This window comes from Zingiber officinale, chromosome 4B, assembly GCF_018446385.1.
Source record: "Zingiber officinale cultivar Zhangliang chromosome 4B, Zo_v1.1, whole genome shotgun sequence".
Taxonomy (NCBI): Eukaryota; Viridiplantae; Streptophyta; class Magnoliopsida; order Zingiberales; family Zingiberaceae; genus Zingiber; species Zingiber officinale.
In genome coordinates, this window is record NC_055993.1 from 114,693,128 (window position 1) to 114,714,984 (window position 21,857).

The following is a 21,857-nucleotide window of genomic DNA, read 5'->3' on the forward strand; positions in this document are numbered from 1 at the left end:
TTTTTTTTTTTGATTGGATAAGCTCTCTAAGGGCCCACTCCTGACTTTGCCAGACCCATATTCTCCTAATCGGTTACGTCGATTGGACATGCTCTCTAAGGGCCCCATTCCTAGCTCTGTCGGACCCATTTTCTCCCAATTGGTTTCACCCACTCCCGACTCTGTCGGACCTGTCTTTTCTTGGTTGGTTAAAGCCCCACTCTTGGCTTTGCCGGACCCATCTTCTCTCGGTCGGTTCTGCTGATTGGACATGCTCTCTAAGGTATCCACTCTCGACTCTGCTAGACCCATCTTCTCTTAATCGATTTCGTCGAATGGACATACTCTTTAAGGGCCCCACTCTCGACTCTACTGAACCCGTCTTCTCCCAATCGATTCTGCCAATCGAACATGTCTTTTAAGGGCCCCACTCTTGGCTTTGCCAGATCGTCTTATCCCAATTGGTTTCGTCGATCGAACAAGTTCTCTAAGGGTCCTACTCCTGGCTTTATAGGGTTGTCTTCTCTCGATCAGTTCCACTGATCACACAGACTCTCTAAAGGCCCATTCCTGGCTCTACCGAACCCATCTTCTCCAAATCGATTTTGTGAATCGAACAGGCTCTCTAAGGGCCCCACTCTTGGTTCTGCAGGATTTGTATGAGATTCTGCTCCCCATTCTCTCCCGATCGATTCTACCGATCAAATCGATTATAATAGATCCTACACTGGCTTACTGGATCATCCTCGGAACTTTATGCCATTATTGGAGAATATCGTTGCAGCCTATTTATGTCTCATAAAAGAGTGGACTCTCTGTGGAGGACCTATCTTCTAGTTACATATCCCAATAGGCCTCTCGATCTGTGAGCCCATCTCACCATTAATACATCATGTTGGCTAGTCAGAAAAGCAGAGGGTAGTATCTATGTATAGATACGCAGCATATTTTCCCCATACTTGTGATGTGACTATTGGATACAATGTAAGCATGGTGATAAGACAAACTGTCTGACAGCAGGATAATACCTCATTAAATGTAGGGATGATGTGAGGCATTACAAAAGGATCCTTGTCCACTAGTACAGATATGTGCGTACATCCACACACTTGCTTTTATTTTTATTTTTATTTTTCTATTTGTACGTTATCATTCTTTTCTGACTTGATCGTTAAAATAACTATGTCAAAGAACTCCTGACCTACTTTTTGACGACTTATTTTCCCCTTCTTTATTACTATCCACAAGAGATTCTCAAAATTCTTTAACTAAGTTAACTCACACACCTCATCACCGAGAGTCCATTCTCCATCGCTTCCCATCCGAATGATGAATAGAACTGGATGTTCGAAGTATAATTAAATGTATCATTTGGCACGTGGGATAAAACTCTCATCCGTGATAAATAACAATATAGCATCCACACACATTATCAAACGAATATTGATCATGAGTGTCTCACAGACTCACACTATAGCATATCTATGGATATTCAAGGGCTCAGCTTTGATTCTTAATTTGTATTTTATTATTTTTAGTCATCTGCTCCTCTTAAATTTATATATTCAAGTGTTATCTAAGTTTAGACATTATATATTTTTTTTTAAAAAAAGATTTTTATAATTTTAATTTTTTGAAAATTATAATTATATTCATATAATAATTTATTTTAACCAAACTTGCTATGATTTTTTTAAAAAAAATATATAAAAGAGCATTCAATAATTATTTAAGAATATATATTATGTAACAACTTAGAGACATGATTTTTTTTAATATTTCTACAAAACTGAGCCCTCATTTGACTTTTTAAAAGAAAAAAAATACTACTTTGATTTTTATTCTTAAAAAAACTCCTCGTGTACTCCAACGTACATGGCTATTTTTATTCTTCAAATTTTCTTCTATTGAAAATTATTGGTTGAATAGAGAAGAATTCGCTAGAAATTTTAAATGGCAGAATTTATATAATTTTTTTTTAAAAAAATAACATTTTTATAATTTTAATTTTTTAAAATTATAATTCATATAATAGTTTTAATCAAACTTGCTATATCTTACTATTTTATTAAAAATCTCCCCCCTTTACTAACTAACTTTGGTGAAGCCTAAAATGCATTTACGTTAATGTCCTTTTTTCTATTTACACTAAAAATAATTCCAAGATTTATTAGTAATTCCACAAGCGAAACAATCAGTGATCTAGAGTTCGAGACTCAGCTACAGCGTATTATTATGAATTTTTCTCATCATTAATTTTCTCTGGTTGTTTTATATAAAAAAAATATAGTTCTCTTTAGTCCCATATCTTAGAATTGATAACACTATGATCAAAGAAGCTTCTATAAATATTTTAGGCCGACGATGTTAAAAAATATACTTTTCTTAGTTTTTTTACTAGGACAAGTATAATATTAAATTAAAATAATTTTTGCATAGGGAAACCTGTTACAATAATTTGTTGCTGGGATTCTCTAGCGGTCACTATTGTATGGGTATAATGAATCTTACCCAAATAATTAATTATTGATTTATAAGGGTGACATTAGAAAATCCAAACAATTTGGATTTTCAAAGACCCAAATAATTTATATATTATTATATTACATACGCAACGCGTGTGCGATCACACTAGTATATATAAAAGAGCATTCAATAGTTTTTTAAGAATATATATTATATAACAATTTAGAAACATTTTTTTTTTAATATTTCTAGAAAATAAGCCCTCATTTAACTTGTTGAATAAAAATAAAACACTAGTTTGAATTTTATCCTCAATAAAACCCTCATGTACTCCAACGTATATGGCTATTTTTATTCTTCAAATTTTCTTCTATTGGAAATTGTCAGTTGAATAGACAAGAATTCGCTGGAAATTTTAAATGACAGAATTTATGTAATCTTATTTTTTATTATTTAAAAAATAAAGTTTTTTATATTTTTATTTTTTAAAAATTATAATTCATATAATAATTTTAACCAAACTTATTATGATTTTTGAGAAAACATATAAAAGAGCATTCAACAACTCTTTAAGAATATATATCATATAACAACTTAGAGACATGTGTTTTTTTTAACATTTCTAGAAAATGAGCCCTCATTTGACTTTTTGAAAGGAAAAAAAAAAAAATACTATTTTGATTTTTATCTAAAAAAACAACTCATGTACTCGAAGTACATGGCTTTATCTTGTAACTTGTCCTCTATTGAAAACTATTAGGAGAGAATAACTCACTAGGAATTTTAAATGGTATAATTTATATCAGCTTGTTTTTATTTTTTTTTAAATAATAGTTTTTTAATTTTAATCAAACTTGCTATGATTTTTTCAAAAAGCATATAAAAGCGCCAGCATTCAACAATTAAAACTTATATCTTAAATATTTGATTATCTATTTAATCATTGCACCATTATCTGGGAGACACTACATCCGCTTCGTTTGATGCTTACCCAGCAACAATCACATGACGACTTGGTGGAGTTTGACCGTAACCACCCACCCAAATCTTTTATTTATTTTTTTAAAACTCCAATTTTTACCGTCGGAGTCTTCAACCCGGGCCAGTATGAAATGGCGACTTTTATTTTAGCCAATCTAAACACCGCCAAGACATCTACATTGACCTGACAACATCAACAATACTTGTTGTTTCTCATCGTTTGATTCATTCATTCGTTCCTTCATTTCAAACTGATCGTATTTGATAAACAGCTATGCAACAACAAGTACATCGTGCCGTTTCATAAGTGTACAAGTCAAGTCATACAAAGTCAATGCCTTTTTCTCAATATTTTATGCATATCAGCAAGTGCCGCGACATCGAAGTCGACCAAGCTGTGGAAGCAGTGGAGGAGGTCTCCTTTGACGAGCTCTAAGGGGCTACTTCTATATTATTATCTGCAGGAAGAGAAAAGGGCAGGGAACGGGTAGCTAGAGGATGACTAGAGCTGTGGAGAGAGCCGTACGGTGCTTGGGAAAGGGCTTCGATGTCACCTGCGACTTCCGGCCGGAGTACTGCCGGGGAAAGGAGGAGAGGCTTGTGGTGTTAAACGAGGAGACGAGGGAGCTGGCGGTGCCGGGGTTTGGCTCGTGCCAGGACGTGCCGGCTGATATAAATTGCGATAAGGGCGATCGCATCCGATTCCAGTCCGATGTGCTCGAGTTTACTCAGGTAATTAATTAAACTAGCCATCGAGCAGATCTCTGTTTTGACATGAATATACTAAACTTGATGAGAACGTTGCAGATGGCGGAGCTGTTCAACCACCGGAGTTCCATGGCCGGCAAAATCCCCTGCGGCTTCTTCAACTACGCGTTCGGGTTCGAAGGGAGCGGATGGGCGCAGGACGCGTCGAGCACTAAGCTCCTCGCCATGGACGGCTGCTTCATCACCCTCTTCGACCTCCGGATCGAACGCCAACCTCTCACTCTGACTAAACGGGTCATCGACGCCGTCCCTTCCACTTGGGACCCCACTGCAATCGCAAGGTAGATATCGAAATGACTCGATCATAGATAAGAAAACTTCAATTCCCCCTTTTCATTAATTAGTGACTTTGTCAAACATGTTAATTTTATAGTCGCCCATGTTTTATAAACTTCAATTCCCCACTGCAATCGCAAGGTATCGAAATAAAAACCAGTCGAAAACTTCAATTCTCCTAGCGATTCATTAGTGACTTTGTCAAACATGTTTTAGTCGCCCAAGTTTCCTGGAATGGGAGCTGCAACTACCACATGTACTGTCCGGCTGAAGACTTTTTGACCAATTAAATCGATTCATGGGCTCCCCTTCCTGTGCAGATTCATTGAAGACTTCGGCACGCATGTAATTACAGGGCTAAGTGTGGGAGGACAGGATGTGATCTATGTGAAGCAGGATCAGTCCTCCAATCTCTCTCCCTCTGAGCTTAAGCAGCACCTTGATAATCTTGGGGATCAGCTATTCACTGGAACATGTGTTCTTCCACCGCTCCATTCGAAACCTAAAGAACATAAGATCAAGGTCTGCATCTCTGTCTCTGATCTCTAGATGAACTTCGATCGCTTGAATGGCACTGCTAATGTCGATATTGTTGCCCTGCGCAGGTGCCCGAGGCTTTCAATGTGTTTGATCAGCAGAACGAATTCCTCAAGGGTGTCCCTCCAGTTTTCAGCAAAGATGTGAGTTCTAATTAATTAGCTTTCAGTCGAGGAGTTGTACATGTAATTGCTCAATTGATTGCCTTATTCAGGGTGTGACAGTAACGTGCTTCAAGAGAGGAGGAGATGCTTCAGCAAGCAGCCATTACGAGTGGCTCCCCACTGTGACTTCGATGCCCGATGTCATCAACTTGACCTTCGTTCCGATCACCTCCCTGCTCAAGGGGGTCTCTGGCATCGGCTTCCTGTCTCATGCCATCAACCTCTACCTTCGATGTGAGTGCTGCAGGATGAATAACCAAATCCTTTTGATTGATCGATTGATCGATCATCATCCTTCTGTTCTGTTTCAGATAAACCTCCTCTATCAGATTTGCGTTACTTTTTAGACTTCCAGTGCAATAAGCTTTGGGCTCCCATGCACAATGATCTACCTCTTGGCCCGATGTCGAACATGTCCATTGCTACTCCTTCTCTGACTTTCAACCTGATGGGACCTAAGCTCTATGTCAACACCACAAAGGTAGGCGTCCGCTCTGTTCTTTGATCGTGCTGCGTGATTATCAGACGAACACTAATGTGTAAATGTGGAAATATTTAACTCAGGTCGTCGTCGGAAAACTAGTGCCGGTGACCGGAATGAGGCTGCACCTTGAAGGCAAGAAAAATGATAGGTTAGTGAACTCCTAAAGCAGTTTCTATGTAAGAAATCATCTCGTTAACAGTGATTAATTGTGTTTGGACATGGTCAGGCTGGCCATCCACCTGGAGCACCTGTTACAGACTCCTACGTTCATCGGAGCGCAGCCCGGTTCAGCAACCTTCTGGCGGTCATCCGATATGATTACCGGCGACGAAGGATACTTGGAGCAGGTGCAAAGTAAGAAGTTCACGCGAGTGAGCACGATCCCGGTCAAGTACGACCCCCTGTGGCCGACCAAAGGCGGCGGGACCGCTTTCATCGTCACCGGAGCTCAGCTGCACGTGATAGCTAAGGAGCAGTATAACGTGCTGCACCTCGGGCTGCTATACACCGAGGTGCGCGGTTGCATCGTGTGCCGGTCGCAGTGGCGGCGAGGCCCATCGGGGCTTTCTCAGAAGTCGAACTTCTTCTCGGCGATGAGCGCCTCCCTCTCCGGCGGCATCGAGAAGGAAAAACAGCAGCATCAGGAACGAGAAGTGGTGGTAGACTCTGCCATTTTCCCCAAGGGCCCGCCGGTGCCGGTGGCTGCCCAAAAGCTGCTGAAATTTGTGGACACTGCTCAGCTATGCCAGGGGCCGCAACACAGCCCCGGCCATTGGCTGGTCACCGGCGCAAAGTTGGACGTTGAGAAGGGGAAGATCAGGCTACATGTTAAGTTCTCGCTTCTCACTTCGGTTTGGTGAAGGTCGATCGGGACGACCAAACTTGTGGTTTCTTGCTTCAATTTTCTGAAATTGTACAGAAGATTCCTTCATCAGTTCTGTCAGCCTAAAATCAAACAATCTTGCACTATAATAATCCTTGTTAAGAAGTTGTTGAGTTTCATATCATCACATTGTTGCCCTCTTCCCACGGACAATTCATTCATATTAGGAACCTCAATGTCATTGATCGCAGGAAAACAATAGATTTCGTATAAAGATCCTCATACTTTATCTCATTGGATCCTCATACTTTATCTAATTAAAGTATTCGCAAGTTTGGATCATTAGGATGCGATTTATATATGCAAAACTCGTTAATCCGTAATTTGTTGTTCATGATGGCCTGATAATAAGGTTAGGACATTTTGACAGATCTCCATGTTTCCCATTGGCTAGGAAAATTCACCGTTGTCACCCTAGCACCCTACCAAAGATTCATCCACTGCATCTTCATGGAATCTCCGGATATCACAAATGACGCTGAGACAATGGCATTTATGCTGCAATCAGTTTATTTTATTGTCGTTCGTTTAATGATTTATTTTACTGTAAAATTTGAAAAAACTAAATCTGTAGCATGAATCTGATTTTGTGTTCGTACGGACTTCAATGCATTACTTTAGATTCGTGTTTCCATCAAATTGTATATTCTATTTGGAGACATTAGATAATTCATTTATGATCCCTAATACGTTCTCCATTTATTAAATGCAATGTGTTTTCGTGATTTACCTACTAGGTAATTTGAAATAGAATATATGCGCACTTAAAAGTCGACTTCTAAAATATCCATTTCTAGTGGAATTCGAAGCTCTGATCTTCTTAATTATTCTTCTAAGTATTTTACCAATGTACCAAACCCGTGTAGACACAAACAAAATCAAGCTTTTGCCTCTACTTGTTGTTCCTAACTCGATCTATCCTCCATGATAATCTCAAGTATACCTGCGGTATGAGTGATAGTTTCATAACATGGAATCCGAATATCACTAGGTTGCTTGGTTCTTGTTTTATTGATTTAATCCTCGACGATTATGGATTTCCCCATTTGCCAATGTTTCTTTGACTTCAATAACTTGTTTGTTACTGATGAAGCGATAGAAATATCACCGTGATGATGCAGTAGTAGAAATTCACGTCATATCAAAGAGTGATGACGTCAAAATTTTCTCCTCACTTTCTTCTCGTGATCAAGGGCGGAACCAGAAAAAAAAAAGATTAGGGGGGGGGGGGGCTGAATTACACTGATATTTTTTTATGGCTAAATAAAAATATTTAATAAATAAAAATTTTATATCAACAACGTCTTTTGTTTTGAGTGATAAGTTGTATTACATAAATTTCCTTAAGAAGTATTAACATATGAAAAATAACTAATAAAGTATCACAGATTAGAGAAGATGCATATACTTGAAATCAAAACATTAACATTAGCATAAAATTTATTGAAAATTTTCTGTACGTTAATCACTACTAAGATAATAATTCTAATAGATAATATAAGATATTAATCATCATTTCTATTAACCAAACAAAATATAAAAAAAGAACAAAAGGTAATTATCATGCGTCATATGTTTGAATTCCTGTCAAGTTTCTCCCCACTAAACTTTTAGGCCTTGATATCTCAAGATTTACAGAAGTCTATCTTTCTTCCATATGTAAGCTTCATTTCCGGGTCGGTACAGAAGTCTTCGACGGCCGATGAGTCGGTACAAGAGGAGACAATTGGATTCTACGAAACTGCATTTGTTGAAATGTTGTAATATTTGCTCATTTTCAATTATAGAAAAAGTATCATTTTCAATGTATACAACTAAACTGTCATTCATCTATTCATCTTTCATTTTATTACATAAATCATTCTTCATAGTCTTCATTGCAGAAAAACTCGTTCAACGGAAGTAGTTGCAACTGATAAAACTAATGCCAACTTATCATATGATAAACCAATGGGAAAATCAAATATTTTTCAGTCTCAACCAATTTCTGAGCAAGAATTCCCAAGTAGTCAATTGAATAAAAGTGGGGATTATCCAGCAGATTATAAAAGTAACTCATAAGTTATTGTTCCAAAAAGAAATAATCAGTACCAAAGAAGTCCTCAGGATAAAAACAGCAAGATGCATGAGTTTGTGAACATCAAACTGAGAGAAAGAACTTCTTGGATGAAGACATGATATGCAATCAAACAATTCCGTACTAACTTCTGAAAAAAGATTATTCATTTCTTGTATAATTAAATAAACAACCTAGCATTCAAATTTGCAACCATGATAACATTAATAATCAATGAAATCTCTTTAACAAAAAAACTAAATTTTTAGAAATAATACATGACAAAAAATCTCCACACAATAATGATGAAAATTGGTGATGAGTTGCCCTTTACGCCTGTCATGACCATGAGTTAGCATATTGTCCTCCATATCAAGTGTTGGAATCATATTCAATTCACAAAATGTGTTAACTTGTTCCAAAATTATCTGCCATCCATCTTCCTTGAAGTCTTGTAGTCAAAATTTCACATTTCTAACCAAGGATATAACTTGAATAATATTTTAATCCCTTTGTTGTAGGGAAAGTGAAAACTCATTTGTAATTCCCAATATATACTTCATTAAATGTAACACAAAAATAAATTAATAACTCTCCATCTTCTCAATTAAACCTACGACAGTACCTTTATTCGTAGAATAAGATGCGTCATCATGAACATTTCCTAACACTTCTATCACTGAAGACCATATAGAGCATAGACGAAGTAATGTTAAGTAGTGTGATCCCCAACGATTATCTCCAGGTCTTGCTAAACTAGTTTCTCGATTTTTTTCCTTTTCCACTAGTGATTTCTCCACTTTCCAATTCAACAATTATTTTATCATGTTGAATCTTTCTAAGTTGATCTCTCCTCTTACAAGATACTCCAAATATATTCACAATCATGGTGACATACTCAAAAAAATCCACTCAGTAAAATTGTCATGGGCAACAACAACAAGAACTAATTGGAGCTGATGAGAGAAATAGTGAACATACATTGCAAATGGATTTTCTTGTAATATCAAAGATTTCAACCTATTGAACTCACCACGCATATTTAAAGCTCTATCATATCCTTGGCCTCTCAATCTAGATAATGATAAACCATGTTGCATAAATAAAGCATCAATAAGCATTTTCAAAGAATGATAAACTAGTGTCAGACACATGCTCAACTATAAGAAATCGTTCAATCACACATCCTTCTTTATTTACATATCTCAAAACAACTTACATATGCTCCTTCACTGAACTGTTCCAAGCCTCATCAGCCATCAAAGAAAAGAATTTATCTCCAATATCATTGATTATAGCAAGTGTAATTTCTGAGGTACAAGTACGTGTTAAATCCTTTTGAATTTTTGGCAAAGTCAATTGATTGTTTGTAGAAGCATTTTGTTTTATAATTTTAGAAACCTCTTCATTTTGTTGACTATACTATTCAAGCAACTCAAGAAAATTACCTCTATTTGAAAAACTAGTTGACTCATCGTGTCATCGAAAAGACAACCCTTGCTTCAATAGAAAGCGTGTCACATCCAACATTGCTATTAAACAGGTGCGATAATCAATTTCTATATTGCGACTATGTACTCTTAAAATATTTCTCATACTATGCCTTTAATCTTGAAAAACTCAAATTGTATTCTAGTTTCATTGTGACAACTATTCACAGTCCTCATATGACGATTGAATCTTTCTAATATCCTTTTACAATTGTTGTATTCATCTTTTATAAAGACATTATCTATATTTTCTTTATTTAATGGTTTGAAAATATAACGCCAAAAATAAAATGCAACATCTTTTCATATGCTATACTCTAACCATGTATATTTTTTATACCAAGTTCCTTGAAAACTCCTTTTTTTAATTACCAAAAGTTGTTTTCGGATACACATGACCATTTGGTTGACAAAACCCTTAGAGCTCATACTCTCTTCAAGCTTGATCTCGAATAACAATATCAAATTCTTCAATTGGTTTTCATAATCGCGGATCACTAACAATATCATTCAAATTTAATTCTACACAGGATTGATTTTTCACTTGTTCAATAACATTTAACTCATTAGAGGAGCCAGAGCTAGAACTACGAGTTCGTTAAAAAAATCTCTCAATATCCTACACAAATAAATAACTAAAAATAAATTATGTAATGGAAAACTACAAATGTAATGGAAAAATATATGTTGAACTAAAACTTTAATAAACTCCCACTACCAATCTAATAGAAAACTAATGGAAAACTAAACTACAAATGTAATTCTATACATTTTATAAAAAAATCAAATAATAATGGGAAACTACCAATCTAATAGAAAACTAAACTAGAATACTTAATTATAAAACTAAACTACAGTGGTATTCTGTACATGTCCAAAAAAATCAAATAATAAAAAAAATTTAAAACACATAAAATCTAAGTTATAACCTGATGGAGAAATGGTGTTGGAGCTTGGAGCCTTAGAGATTCGGTTGTCGGTTGGAGAATGGGGACTAGTCTACTAGACTAGACCCTAGAGTGTTGCCATGCCACCTGACTGTCCACGAGCGAGACCGCGACTACACCACCGACTACCATGCTTGGAGACTTGGTTGGAGCCTTGGAGTCCCCTCGGGACGGTCTAGTGGCTAGCGCATGAGGTGTTGCCACTATGAGGTCTGGGGTTCAAATCTCGGTAAAGCCGAGGTAAATGCCTCCCTAATGTGCTAGTCACTATTCCAAAGGCTAGTAGCCGCCCGTGATTTACCTCCTCCGTGTTGACCCTGGGACGGGTTGGTGGGGGCGCTAGGGGCGAGCGTATTCGTCTTTTGCCACCATTAGTTGGAGCCTTGGACTTTAGAGCCTTGGAGGAGAGTTGGAGTGGGAGAGGGAGAGGTTAGGGTTTCCAACTTTCCACCGTTCTACGAAGTAGTAGCGAAGGCCAAAGAAAATAAAAGGCATAGTTTCCAACTTTCCGTGTTTAATATTTTTGTTTGTTTTTTTATTATTTAATTTGTTTGACTTGGGCAGTTGGGCCCCACTTGCTAAGTTGTCATAGTGTTTAATTAAAATGCTAAGAAAAAGAAAAAAATGCTCCTTCTTAGGCACCACACCCGCATCGCACAGTGGCACAACCGCATAGACATACTACACACTACGCACAGCGCAGCAACACCGGTGCTGCAGTGCACCACCAGTGCGCTGCACCGCCGTAGGGCCCGCACCGACACTGGCAGCAAGCGGCAAGCGTCGTGGGCGGCATCCATGTTGGGGAGGCTGAAGCTTCCTTATCCTCTTGTGTCGCTCGAAATATTTCCTACCGTCCGGCGATATCTAGTGGACGACAACCAGGCTGGAGGGCTGAAGCCTCCCTCAGCCTCCTTGGTCGGTCCTCCACTGCTCATGATGTAACCTTCTTCTCATTACGTAGCTGACTCTATGAAGCATAATATGTGCCAAAGTGCTCGTCGGGAATTATGAAGTCCCTCCGATGCACAAGTCATCATGGAACCCAAAAAAGAGTATAGAAAGAAGCAATGATAAGCAATGGAGTAAAAGTAGATGAGATCATATTCAATTACCTTTCTCGAAACACTTCCTCCCCTTACATTATATATGGAGAGGAGCCCAAAGGATGGACCACATGGAGAGAGGCCCAAGGGACACACCTCACTAAAGGGCGTCATTGTAACCATCATGTTTGGCCCTTCACGTTATGGTAACTATTGTGTCCCTTCGCATGTTGGGAGGTCAAACCAATGACAAGTCGGGAGATCGGGAGGTTGACAGGTTGGATGTCGGGAGGTCGGACTTGCGGTAGGTTGGGAGGTTGGACCATCTTGGCAGATTGGATACTGATGATATCTGTATTGATGACGTCCTGAACTTGCCACTTAATTAGCCCCGGCCTTGACCGAGTCATAAACCTACCACATTCCTTGGTGTTAACTGAGTCCTAAACCTACCACATGGCTCCAGCATTGACCAAGTCCTGAACCTGCTACATGACCCCTACCATCTCCACTACATTGCCGACTTCTTCCCAAGTCTAGTTGAAAGAAGGGTGTAACCTGACTGGCTAGGCATTTATCTCGTCAACGACTCCAATATCTTTGATGTCAAGGTCCATGTGGCTGAGACATTGAGAGCGAAGGAGAAGAGCAAAAGGGAACAATTGGCGGCCGAGGTGGAGCACCTCATGGTAGAGCTTGAAATAAGAGCTACAATTCATATTAAAAATGTAAATAAATGTGATCGAATTTAGTGTGAAGATGTTGACGTCAGAGCCTAATGAGGATAAGGTGAAAATTCGATCTGTGACTAAGTCATAGTCAGGAGAGTATGACAAGTCGACCCTCTAAGAGGAGATGGAGAGCTCGATCCACAACTATGGCTAGTTGGGAGAAAAGTGGTGACTCTATTCGAGAATGAAAAATTTTATTGTAGGCGAATTTGTGTACTTAGAAATTTAGTTGTAGGTGACTTTATCTCTAAAAGAGAAATTTAGTTGTAGGTGACTCTATCCTTGACAGAGAAATTTTTGAAAGTACCTAATAGTTTCTAGAGTCACTTTAAGGTGACAAAGACTAAATTTATCATTTATGACCCAATCTGATCCAAACCAAATATAGTTGAAACTCTAAGTGATTCTTATCTATGTTGATCGAATCAATGGCATGTCATGTAGAGTCCCCGTTGACTAGGTCAAGGACACGCCATATAGAATCTGTTGGATCAGGTGGACTGACTAGAAGGGGTGAATGACCTGCAAATAGAATTTCGAACTCTCTTACTTTCTACTTTGAAAGGACACATAATTAGTTAACAAAAATAAATAACATAAAAAAATAGAGTGAAGAGAGTATTTTTACTTATTTACAATATGGATGGTTATTAATTTAAGACAATAAAAATGTACTAACAGAAACTCCTTCGATAAATTCAAAGGTGGAGATGTCCCTTATAACAGTTGAACGCTTACAATGAATTATAAAAGATTAAGAATATGTGTGTGTTTAACTCCTAACTCTAGGGTGCTACTTATAGCGTTCTAGTCACAAGTGACAGTTGGCTGACTTAGCATTGGAGGCACCTTGGATCACTTGGAGGTGCTTCCATCTAGATAAAATTTATCCCCATGCAACGTTCAATTTCTGATCTGGCAACATTCGAGGCACCTTGGTTCATTGGAGGCACCTCGGTTAGGTTGAGTTGGATTCTCGCTCTTATCTACACCGCAACGACTCCAAGCTCATCGTAGGTGCCTTGGTTGATCGGAGGCGCCTTGACTACTGTTCAACCGAGATGCCTCCAAACAACTAAGGCACCTAAATGATAGTTGATTTGGGCATCCAAGGCGCCTCAAGCCAACTAAGGCACCTTGGGTTTTCATGGTCAACTTCTGAGTTGATTATTTTTGGATCCACTCATTTGGGTGATACTCCGGTCATTCAGAATTGAGCTCACCTAAACCGAACTTTGACTTTCTCCTCAAGTAAATTTTCTCTTGACTTCTCGTTCCTCGGATGCGAGATAAAAAAAACTCTAAGAAAACAAAGGGGAAAAAGGGAAAGAGCCGAGAAGATAAAATACGAGATGAAAGCTCTAAGTCATGCGAGGCTATCGACCATGCATGGAGCGACCTTGCACGCTACGAGATGCCCCTCGTGGTCACAAGCATCATAGAAGGAGATTTGATAGGAACGAGATATGGAGGAAGAGAAGTTGATTCCATCCGATTTGAACAGATAAAAACAAATCCAAAAATTAATACGTGAATAAGATTATCTTAAATCCATCTATCTATTATTTATAATAGATAAATAACAAAAAGGATATGTAATCCATTCTTTTCAATTTTTATTTCGGTCCTCCCAAATAAACAGAGGGTAAAGAAGCTGGATGAAGATTATAAAATGAGGCTGGCATGGAAGTTCAAGAATTAACATTGCTGACAATATTTGAGATTTTTCCCAAGCTAATTTGAGTGTCTTCTTGTGAGCTTATTCTAATCTTTCATAACGCTCTATTTACTTGAGGAGTGGATCATGGACAGATAAACAAAACTAGGGGCATTGAAAAGAAAAGGAATTCATTGTCTACTGTGTTTATTTACCTTGATCGAGGAAATTAGGGGATAAAATCAATCTTTTAAACTATTTACTTAGATAAATAAAAAGAAAGTTAAATTGTTTATTATCTGAAATACCTTATCCGACCTAAAAGCTTAATAATACTATATAAAGCTGTTATTATTCTTATTGCCTCTGGTTTTTTATTAGGAATTAATAATGTTGGTGAATTCACGTCAATAAATATAATATTAAAATTAAATGTATTATTACTTGTAAATTTTATATTATATCTTATTTGTTAGGTGTTAGGATGTGACATAAAATTAAAAAATAAAATTTATTTTATCTTAATAATTAAAAATTATTATTAATTAAAATATAATCTACAATTTAAAATTATCAATCTTAATTTTTAAAACAACTTGTCTTCCTCACCGTCATCAGACTCCATCTCTTCCCTTTCCTCATTGCCTCTGTTTTTCTCATGGAGGCTGTTGGCGCTAACGCCGCCTCCTCTTCCTTCTCCGCCAACTCTCGGTGCAGTAGTCATGGCAGGGAAGGAGTCGAGCAAGTGTGACATATCGAAGTGGCAAGTGGGAGTGGGTGCCCAACCGAACGTGTCGTACTACACCAAAGACAGCATCAAGAGGACGCTGCTGCAGAATAACAGAGGACGTTGCCTCTTCAGATGGAGAAAAGGAATGAGGAAACAAAGAGTCACATGCCGAAAAGTTAATTATATATATCGTGTGTAATTTTATGAGTGATGAAAGAAGATGTGTCAATTTCTTTTTCATCTATTACTTTTACGTAGGATTTGACGGTGATCAAGTTTAACTTCAAAGTCAACAATCTATTGTTAAAGTTTTCTTTTCCTTTTAAAATTTTACTAAAATTTTTCACGATAAAATATTAGTTTTGGTTTGATCGCAGGGAATGATAACCTTTGTAGGGGTCCTTGGACTGTTGGACACTACATCTTCATCCATGCATCAGGCAGGAAACCAAAACGAAAAGCATTTCTGCGATCAGAATTACACTACCAATTGTTGGTGGTGCTGTGATTCTCTGCCTTCTAACTTGCATATTGCTAGTTCGAGGTGTGCTGAATAGGTCAAGAATGAAATCATCATCCTTGGAGAGCAATGGGAGCCAATATCCCAGAGTGTCATATGCTGACTTGCACAAAGCAACCGATAGATTCGCTTCTTCAAACTTGATTGGTTCAGGCAGCTTTGGGTCCGTGTACAGAGGAACACACAATGTGCAACTAGCTGCAGTGAAAGTATTCAATCTTCAACAAAGAGGAGCTTCAAAGAGCTTCATGGCTGAGTCCGAAGCCTTGAGGAGCATTCGGCATCGAAATCTATTGAAAGTCATAACCTCCTGTTCAAGCATCGGTTCTCAAGGTGAAGAAATCAAAGTAATCGTGTATGACTTCATACCGAGAGGAAACCTGGATGAGTGGCTGCATCCAGAAAGTTATGAACATGAACAATTAAAGGAACTTAGCCTGGTTCAAAGGCTGAACATAGCCACTGATGTGGCTTCAGCTCTGGACTATCTCCATTGTCAAGGACAAATTATCCACTGCGATCTAAAGCCAAACAATGTTCTTCTCGACGATGGCTCGTGTTGGTGACTTTGGGTTGGCAAGGTTTCTCGACAGGGACAGTAGCAGCTGGTCTATTGCTTCCTCCATTCCCCTTGGATTTAAAGGATCCATTGGATACGTAGCTCATGATTACTTTTTGCTCAAAGCAATTTCATTAAGAAACTAAACAACCATTAATAACAATTAGGAAAGAACTATAAGCAACATGATTAATCTTGTTCTTGAGTTCACATGATCATTGAAATTTTGATTACAGAATATGGGACAGGAAGTCAAGTTTCCCCTCTGGCTGATGTTTACAGCTTCGGAATACTTCTCCTGGAGATGCTTACCGGGCGTTGATTCCTATAAGTCAGAAATAGCACTGAAGGTTGACGAGTTCAAGTTGCTCATACCACAAATGTACGGTATGTACCGGCATATGTGAAAAGCCAAAGTCAAGATGTCCGCATAAAGTTAATTTATCAGTAAAAACAATAATGAAAAAAATGAGAGTTGAACCCGACGTGAATCGAACACGCAACCTTCTGATCTGGAGTCAGACGCGCTACCATTGCGCCACGGATCCACAGCTGATGGATCATTCTCAATATTTAAATATATTTATTAAATCATCTTACTTGCTCCGCACGTCTGACTTGAGGCAAACTTACCCGTTCATCACGCAGACCTGCCTTATCTATCCAATAATTTGAATATGAATTTGAGGGTGAAAGAAAATATTTAAATAAAAAATAAGAGGAATTGAAACATGAATATAGGGGGGTATTTATAATATTTATCATGCAAGATATATATATTTATATATATATAATTGATCAAAAAAATTAAATTCTATCGATAAAATTTTTTTTTATCTCTATCCATTGAATGAGAGAAATACTCTTAACCATACATTTTAATTTGTATCGGTTAAATTCTATCAATTGAATGAGAGAAATACTCCCAACCACATATTCTAATTTTATATCTACTAAATTTTATCCATTGAATGTGAAAATTACTCTCATCCATATATTTTTATTCTTATCCGTCAACGGATTGGTATTAATCTTCAACACTCACTCTCAACACCAACCCTTTGTATTGTGATGAGTTGATAACAGAACATCTTGAATTTGTTGGCGCTCAAGTCTTTTGTGAATACGCCCGTAACATGATCATCTGTACTGATTTGTCTCATCTTAACTTCTCCTTGCAAAATTTTTTCTCTAATAAAATGATAGTGCATTTCAACATGCTTAGTTCTTGCATGAAAGATCGGATTTTTCACCAAACGAATTACTGATTGATTGTCACAATATACTAGAACTGCATAATCTACTGGTTGATGTAGATTATTCATTAGTTGCATTAATCATGTGCTCTCTTGAGCTGCCATTGTTGTTGCTCGATACTTAGCTTCAGTAGTTGACAATGATACAGTTGATTGTCTCTTTTTTTTTGGGGAAGGTAAATGTATTATACTCCCAAAAAGAACAAAATACAATCATATGATGACTACAAAATGCATAAGAGGTTTATGACTTTGTATGACACCATTACACAAACATCACTCATCATCATCTCACTAGTGTCTACAAAGTACCAAACATGACTTGGACTTTGTATGATACCTGAGCATATCACAAAGCATTACCACACATTACAAACGAATCACTTGATATCTACAAAGTGCCAAACATGAACTTGGACTTTGTGGAATATCTTCTCAAAGCAAGGAATAACATTCTCAAATCGACTCATGTTACGTGCATTCCATACGAGATAAATCATGGAAGATAAGGCAAGATGTCTTGCTTTCATTTGCCTCCCTTTACCTTTATAATGTTGTCGAAATGTATCAAGATAAGATGCCATATCGGTGATGTCAAAAGTGATATCCATCCATGCCTTGACTTTATCAAGTAGAGGCTTGACAATCTCACAATAAAAAAAAAGATGAGTATTGGATTCATCTTGTTGGTGGCATAAAGCACATAATTTGTTGGGCTCATAAGGGATGGTGTCCGCCGTTCTTAGTCTTCCATGAGCAAGCAACCAAGATGTGAACCTATGCTTGGGTAGAATATATAGCTTCCATAACACCGAGAACCAATCCACTTTAGCTGCTCTTGGACGGAAAAACTCATATGCCAAAGCCGTCCCTTTATTTTCCCCCGCAAACCACTCTATCATTTTCATATTTGCGGCGCCAATAGAGGAAGTTCGCTGTACAAGTTCATAACGAATAAAAAGTAAGCGTTTAATAAGGGGAGAATCCGAAAGCTTACTCCTCCATTGCGAGAAGTCCATATTTCGTAGATAGTGTTGATGAACTCATCGAACCCAAAGAGACTCACGTCGATTTTGAATATTCCATAGATTCCGACATAATAGAGCCATATTCCATGTTTGCAAATCACGTAGACCATATCCACCTTCTTCTTTGGGTAGACATATAGAAGCTCATGAGATTGGCGGATGTTTTGTTGACCATACAAAGGAACGTGAGATGTCATAAATCTTGTCAATAACACCACTTGGTATTGGAAGGATAGATAACCAAAAGCATTCCACACCTTGAAGTACCGATCGCACAAGTTCCAACCTTCCGGCATGGGAAAGTGTGTGTTTCGGCCAAGAGACAACCTTCTTCCTTATGGAGTCAAGAAGTGCCCCATAATTTGCAATCCTCAACTTCTCCGTAGCTAAAGGAATGCCAAGATATCGGAAAGGAAATGTGCCTTGTTGAAAGCCGGTTATGTGTAGTAACTCCTCTCGTAGTTGTTCACTAACCCCGACAATGTATAAGTTGGATTTCGATGGATTTGCTCGAAGGCCCGCTTTATCACCAAAAATCGTGAGACAATCCATAATAAGAGTAAGAGTAGAAGCATCGGCTCTTGCAAACAACAAGAGGTCATCGACATATGATATATGTGTAAGCTCCACTTCTTTACATTTTGGATGATAATGAAATGCACTTAGTCTTGAAACAACTTGCATAGAACGTGAGAAAACCTCTAAGCATAGACCAAATAACAAAGGAGAGAGAGGATCACCTTGCCTCAAGCCTCTTCTTGCACTAAAGAAATCATGCAATCCACCATTTAGACTAATGGAATAAGAGACCGTTGTTATGCATTCCTTTATCCATCCACAAAATTGTTGGGGAAAATCAAAACCAACAAGTGCGGACATAAGAAAACTCCAATCAACCGTATCGAAAGCCTTGCGCAAATCAACTTTGAGCATACACCTTGGAGAAACCCGCTTACGAGCATACTTCCTCAATAATTCTTGGGCTAAATGAATGTTATCACCTATGGACCGGCCTTTGATGAAAGCCACTTGAGCCGGATCCAACAAAATGTCCATAACATTTGTCAATCTTGTCGCCAATACTTTGGAGATAACCTTGTAGAAAACCGTACAACAAGAGATGGGCCTAAAATCCGTAACTCTTGGTGCATGATCGAATTTTGGAATGAGAGCTATCAAAGTATGATTCCATTATTTTAGGAGCTGACTATTAGTGAAGAATTCCATTATCGCCTTGATGAAATCATCCTTTATATTGTCCTAAGCCGTCGTGAAAAATTTAGCATTGTAACCATCCGGACCGGGAGCTTTATCAGCGCCTATACTAAATAAAGCCTTCTTGATTTCTTCCTCCATGATTGTAGCTTCAAGAGATGATGCTTGAGCTTGAGATAATTTAGTCCCATGCAAAGAAGAAACATCAATTGGAGAGCTTTGACCGGGTTCACCCAAGAGGCTTTGAAAATATTCCACAAACTCCATAGCGACTTCATTCAAACTAGTTGTTTGTTCCCCGGATTGTTTGATGAGTGTAGTAATGGCATTTCTTTTGTTGTTTCTCTTCACCAAGTCATGGAAAAATTTGGTGCATCTATCACTATTCTTGAGGTAAATACTCTTGGCACATTGTTGATAGAAGAACCTTTCCGCCTCCGCTAGCATAATTGTCTTCTTTCTTATTGTGTCATAGTCACTTGGGGGCTCACCACCATCAAGAAGAGCTCTTTGAACAACCTCTAACTCAGATTTTGCTCTTGATGCTTGCTCCTTGATATGTTGAAAGTGAAGCTTATCAAGTTCCCTTAGTTTGCCTTTCAACCGTGTAAGTTTTGTCTTGAGAGTAAACTGTGCATTTCCATATACGAGCGCCTCCCATGTATTCGCCACCAAGTCTTTGAATCCATCATGCAACACCCACATATTATAAAATTTGAAAGGCCTATTGGAACCTCCCTCTCTTGCAAAAGTTGAAACTATAGCACAAGAGTGATCCGATAAACAACCCGGGGTGTAAATTCCACATAACTTTCATAGTCCGAAACAAGCCATTGTGAATTCACCATAGCACGATCTAGCTTGCAAGAAACCCGTCCATTTGTCCATGTCAAACGACACCCAATAGAGCGAAGATCAACCAAACCACAAGTGTCAACAAAGCACTCCAAATCATGTATCTCATAATTAGAAACCGGTTCCCCACCTTCTTTGTCTTGAATCGCCAATGGTGAGTTATAATCTCCCATAATGAGCCAAGGTTCCACAATTGTTTCACCAAGGAGAGTAAGAGAAGTCCATAAGGGTCTCCTTGTCATAATAGAATGAAAGCCATATATGAATGTCACTAAAGAAGACCGAGCCGTAATAGAACAACGAACACGGCAATGTATATATTGATCCGATGTGTCGAGAACATCCAAGGTGACCCTGTGCATATCTCATAGAAGCAAAATACGACCTCTATTAGAATAAATGAAATTATTTGTCATCCCCATACCTGAAAATTTTCTTCGCATGATAACATCTAAGGAGTCCTCATTAAGCTTAGTTTCAATGAGTGCTATGAGTTTATTTCCTTTTGTTTGAGGAGATGAATGGCCCCCCCATGTTTTAGGGGCTTATGGAAGCCCCTAATATTCCAAGATGTAATCTTCATTATCCACGAGATGGGCGGGCTGCTCTGACCCGTAAAATCCTCCCATTATAATGAGCCTCCGCATGTGTTGAAGTTGGAGTTGATGCAGGGGCGGTTCCGCTTCCACAATAGGTCCCGGAATCAAATGAGGGATAAAGGTGCTGTCCGAAATGATAGTGTCCTCCGTGCCTAGAGTGACAGAAGTAGCCTCACTTGAATCAATTTGATCTTGATATGCAGCAACCTCCTTACCTTTGGCTTGAGAATCAGTTGATTTTGATGATGAAGCCACACTATTTTTTGATGAAGAGGGAGATACCAAAACCGGTTGTGAAAGAGGATCGGGCACATTTGGAATGGGTGATGATTGTATCTCCTTTGGGACCATTTCTTCAACAACCTTTGTAGTCACTACAGGATCTTGTTCACCAACGGCTTGTGAAGGCCCTTGAGGAGGTATATATCAATTGTTTTTTCCGATATTGAAATTGTTGTCTACCTCTTGTAGGTTGTGGCCGGTTGGGATGATGTTTTCCAGAAATCTTGCAATCCTTCTTACAATGTCCAAGTCTTCGACAATAATTACAAAAGTCAGGCATGACTTCATAAATGATCCGGAGGTCAAGTTGAGCACCAGTAGGTAATGTAATTGAGACCTCTCTTATTC

General features: G+C 38.2%; 1 protein-coding gene, 1 non-coding gene and 1 pseudogene across 2 annotated transcripts; 2 read left to right on the plus strand and 1 right to left on the minus strand.

The window, feature by feature from the left end:
• The first annotated feature begins 3,690 nt into the window (after positions 1–3,690).
• On the plus strand, positions 3,691–6,662 carry LOC121976115 (MACPF domain-containing protein At1g14780-like). Its single transcript, XM_042528110.1, has 8 exons — positions 3,691–4,158; positions 4,234–4,475; positions 4,791–4,992; positions 5,076–5,150; positions 5,222–5,405; positions 5,483–5,652; positions 5,736–5,803; positions 5,882–6,662. The coding sequence occupies exons 1-8, from the start codon at positions 3,925–3,927 to the stop codon at positions 6,513–6,515; spliced, it is 1,809 nt and encodes a 602-aa protein (XP_042384044.1). The 5' UTR covers positions 3,691–3,924; the 3' UTR covers positions 6,516–6,662.
• Positions 6,663–11,655: 4,993 nt separating this feature from the next.
• On the plus strand, positions 11,656–16,681 carry LOC121978570 (annotated as a pseudogene).
• A 69-nt stretch (positions 16,682–16,750) lies between these two features.
• Positions 16,751–16,822, minus strand: TRNAW-CCA. Its single transcript has one exon. It is a non-coding gene; the product is annotated as a tRNA-Trp (tRNA).
• Between the last annotated feature and the right edge of the window lie 5,035 nt (positions 16,823–21,857).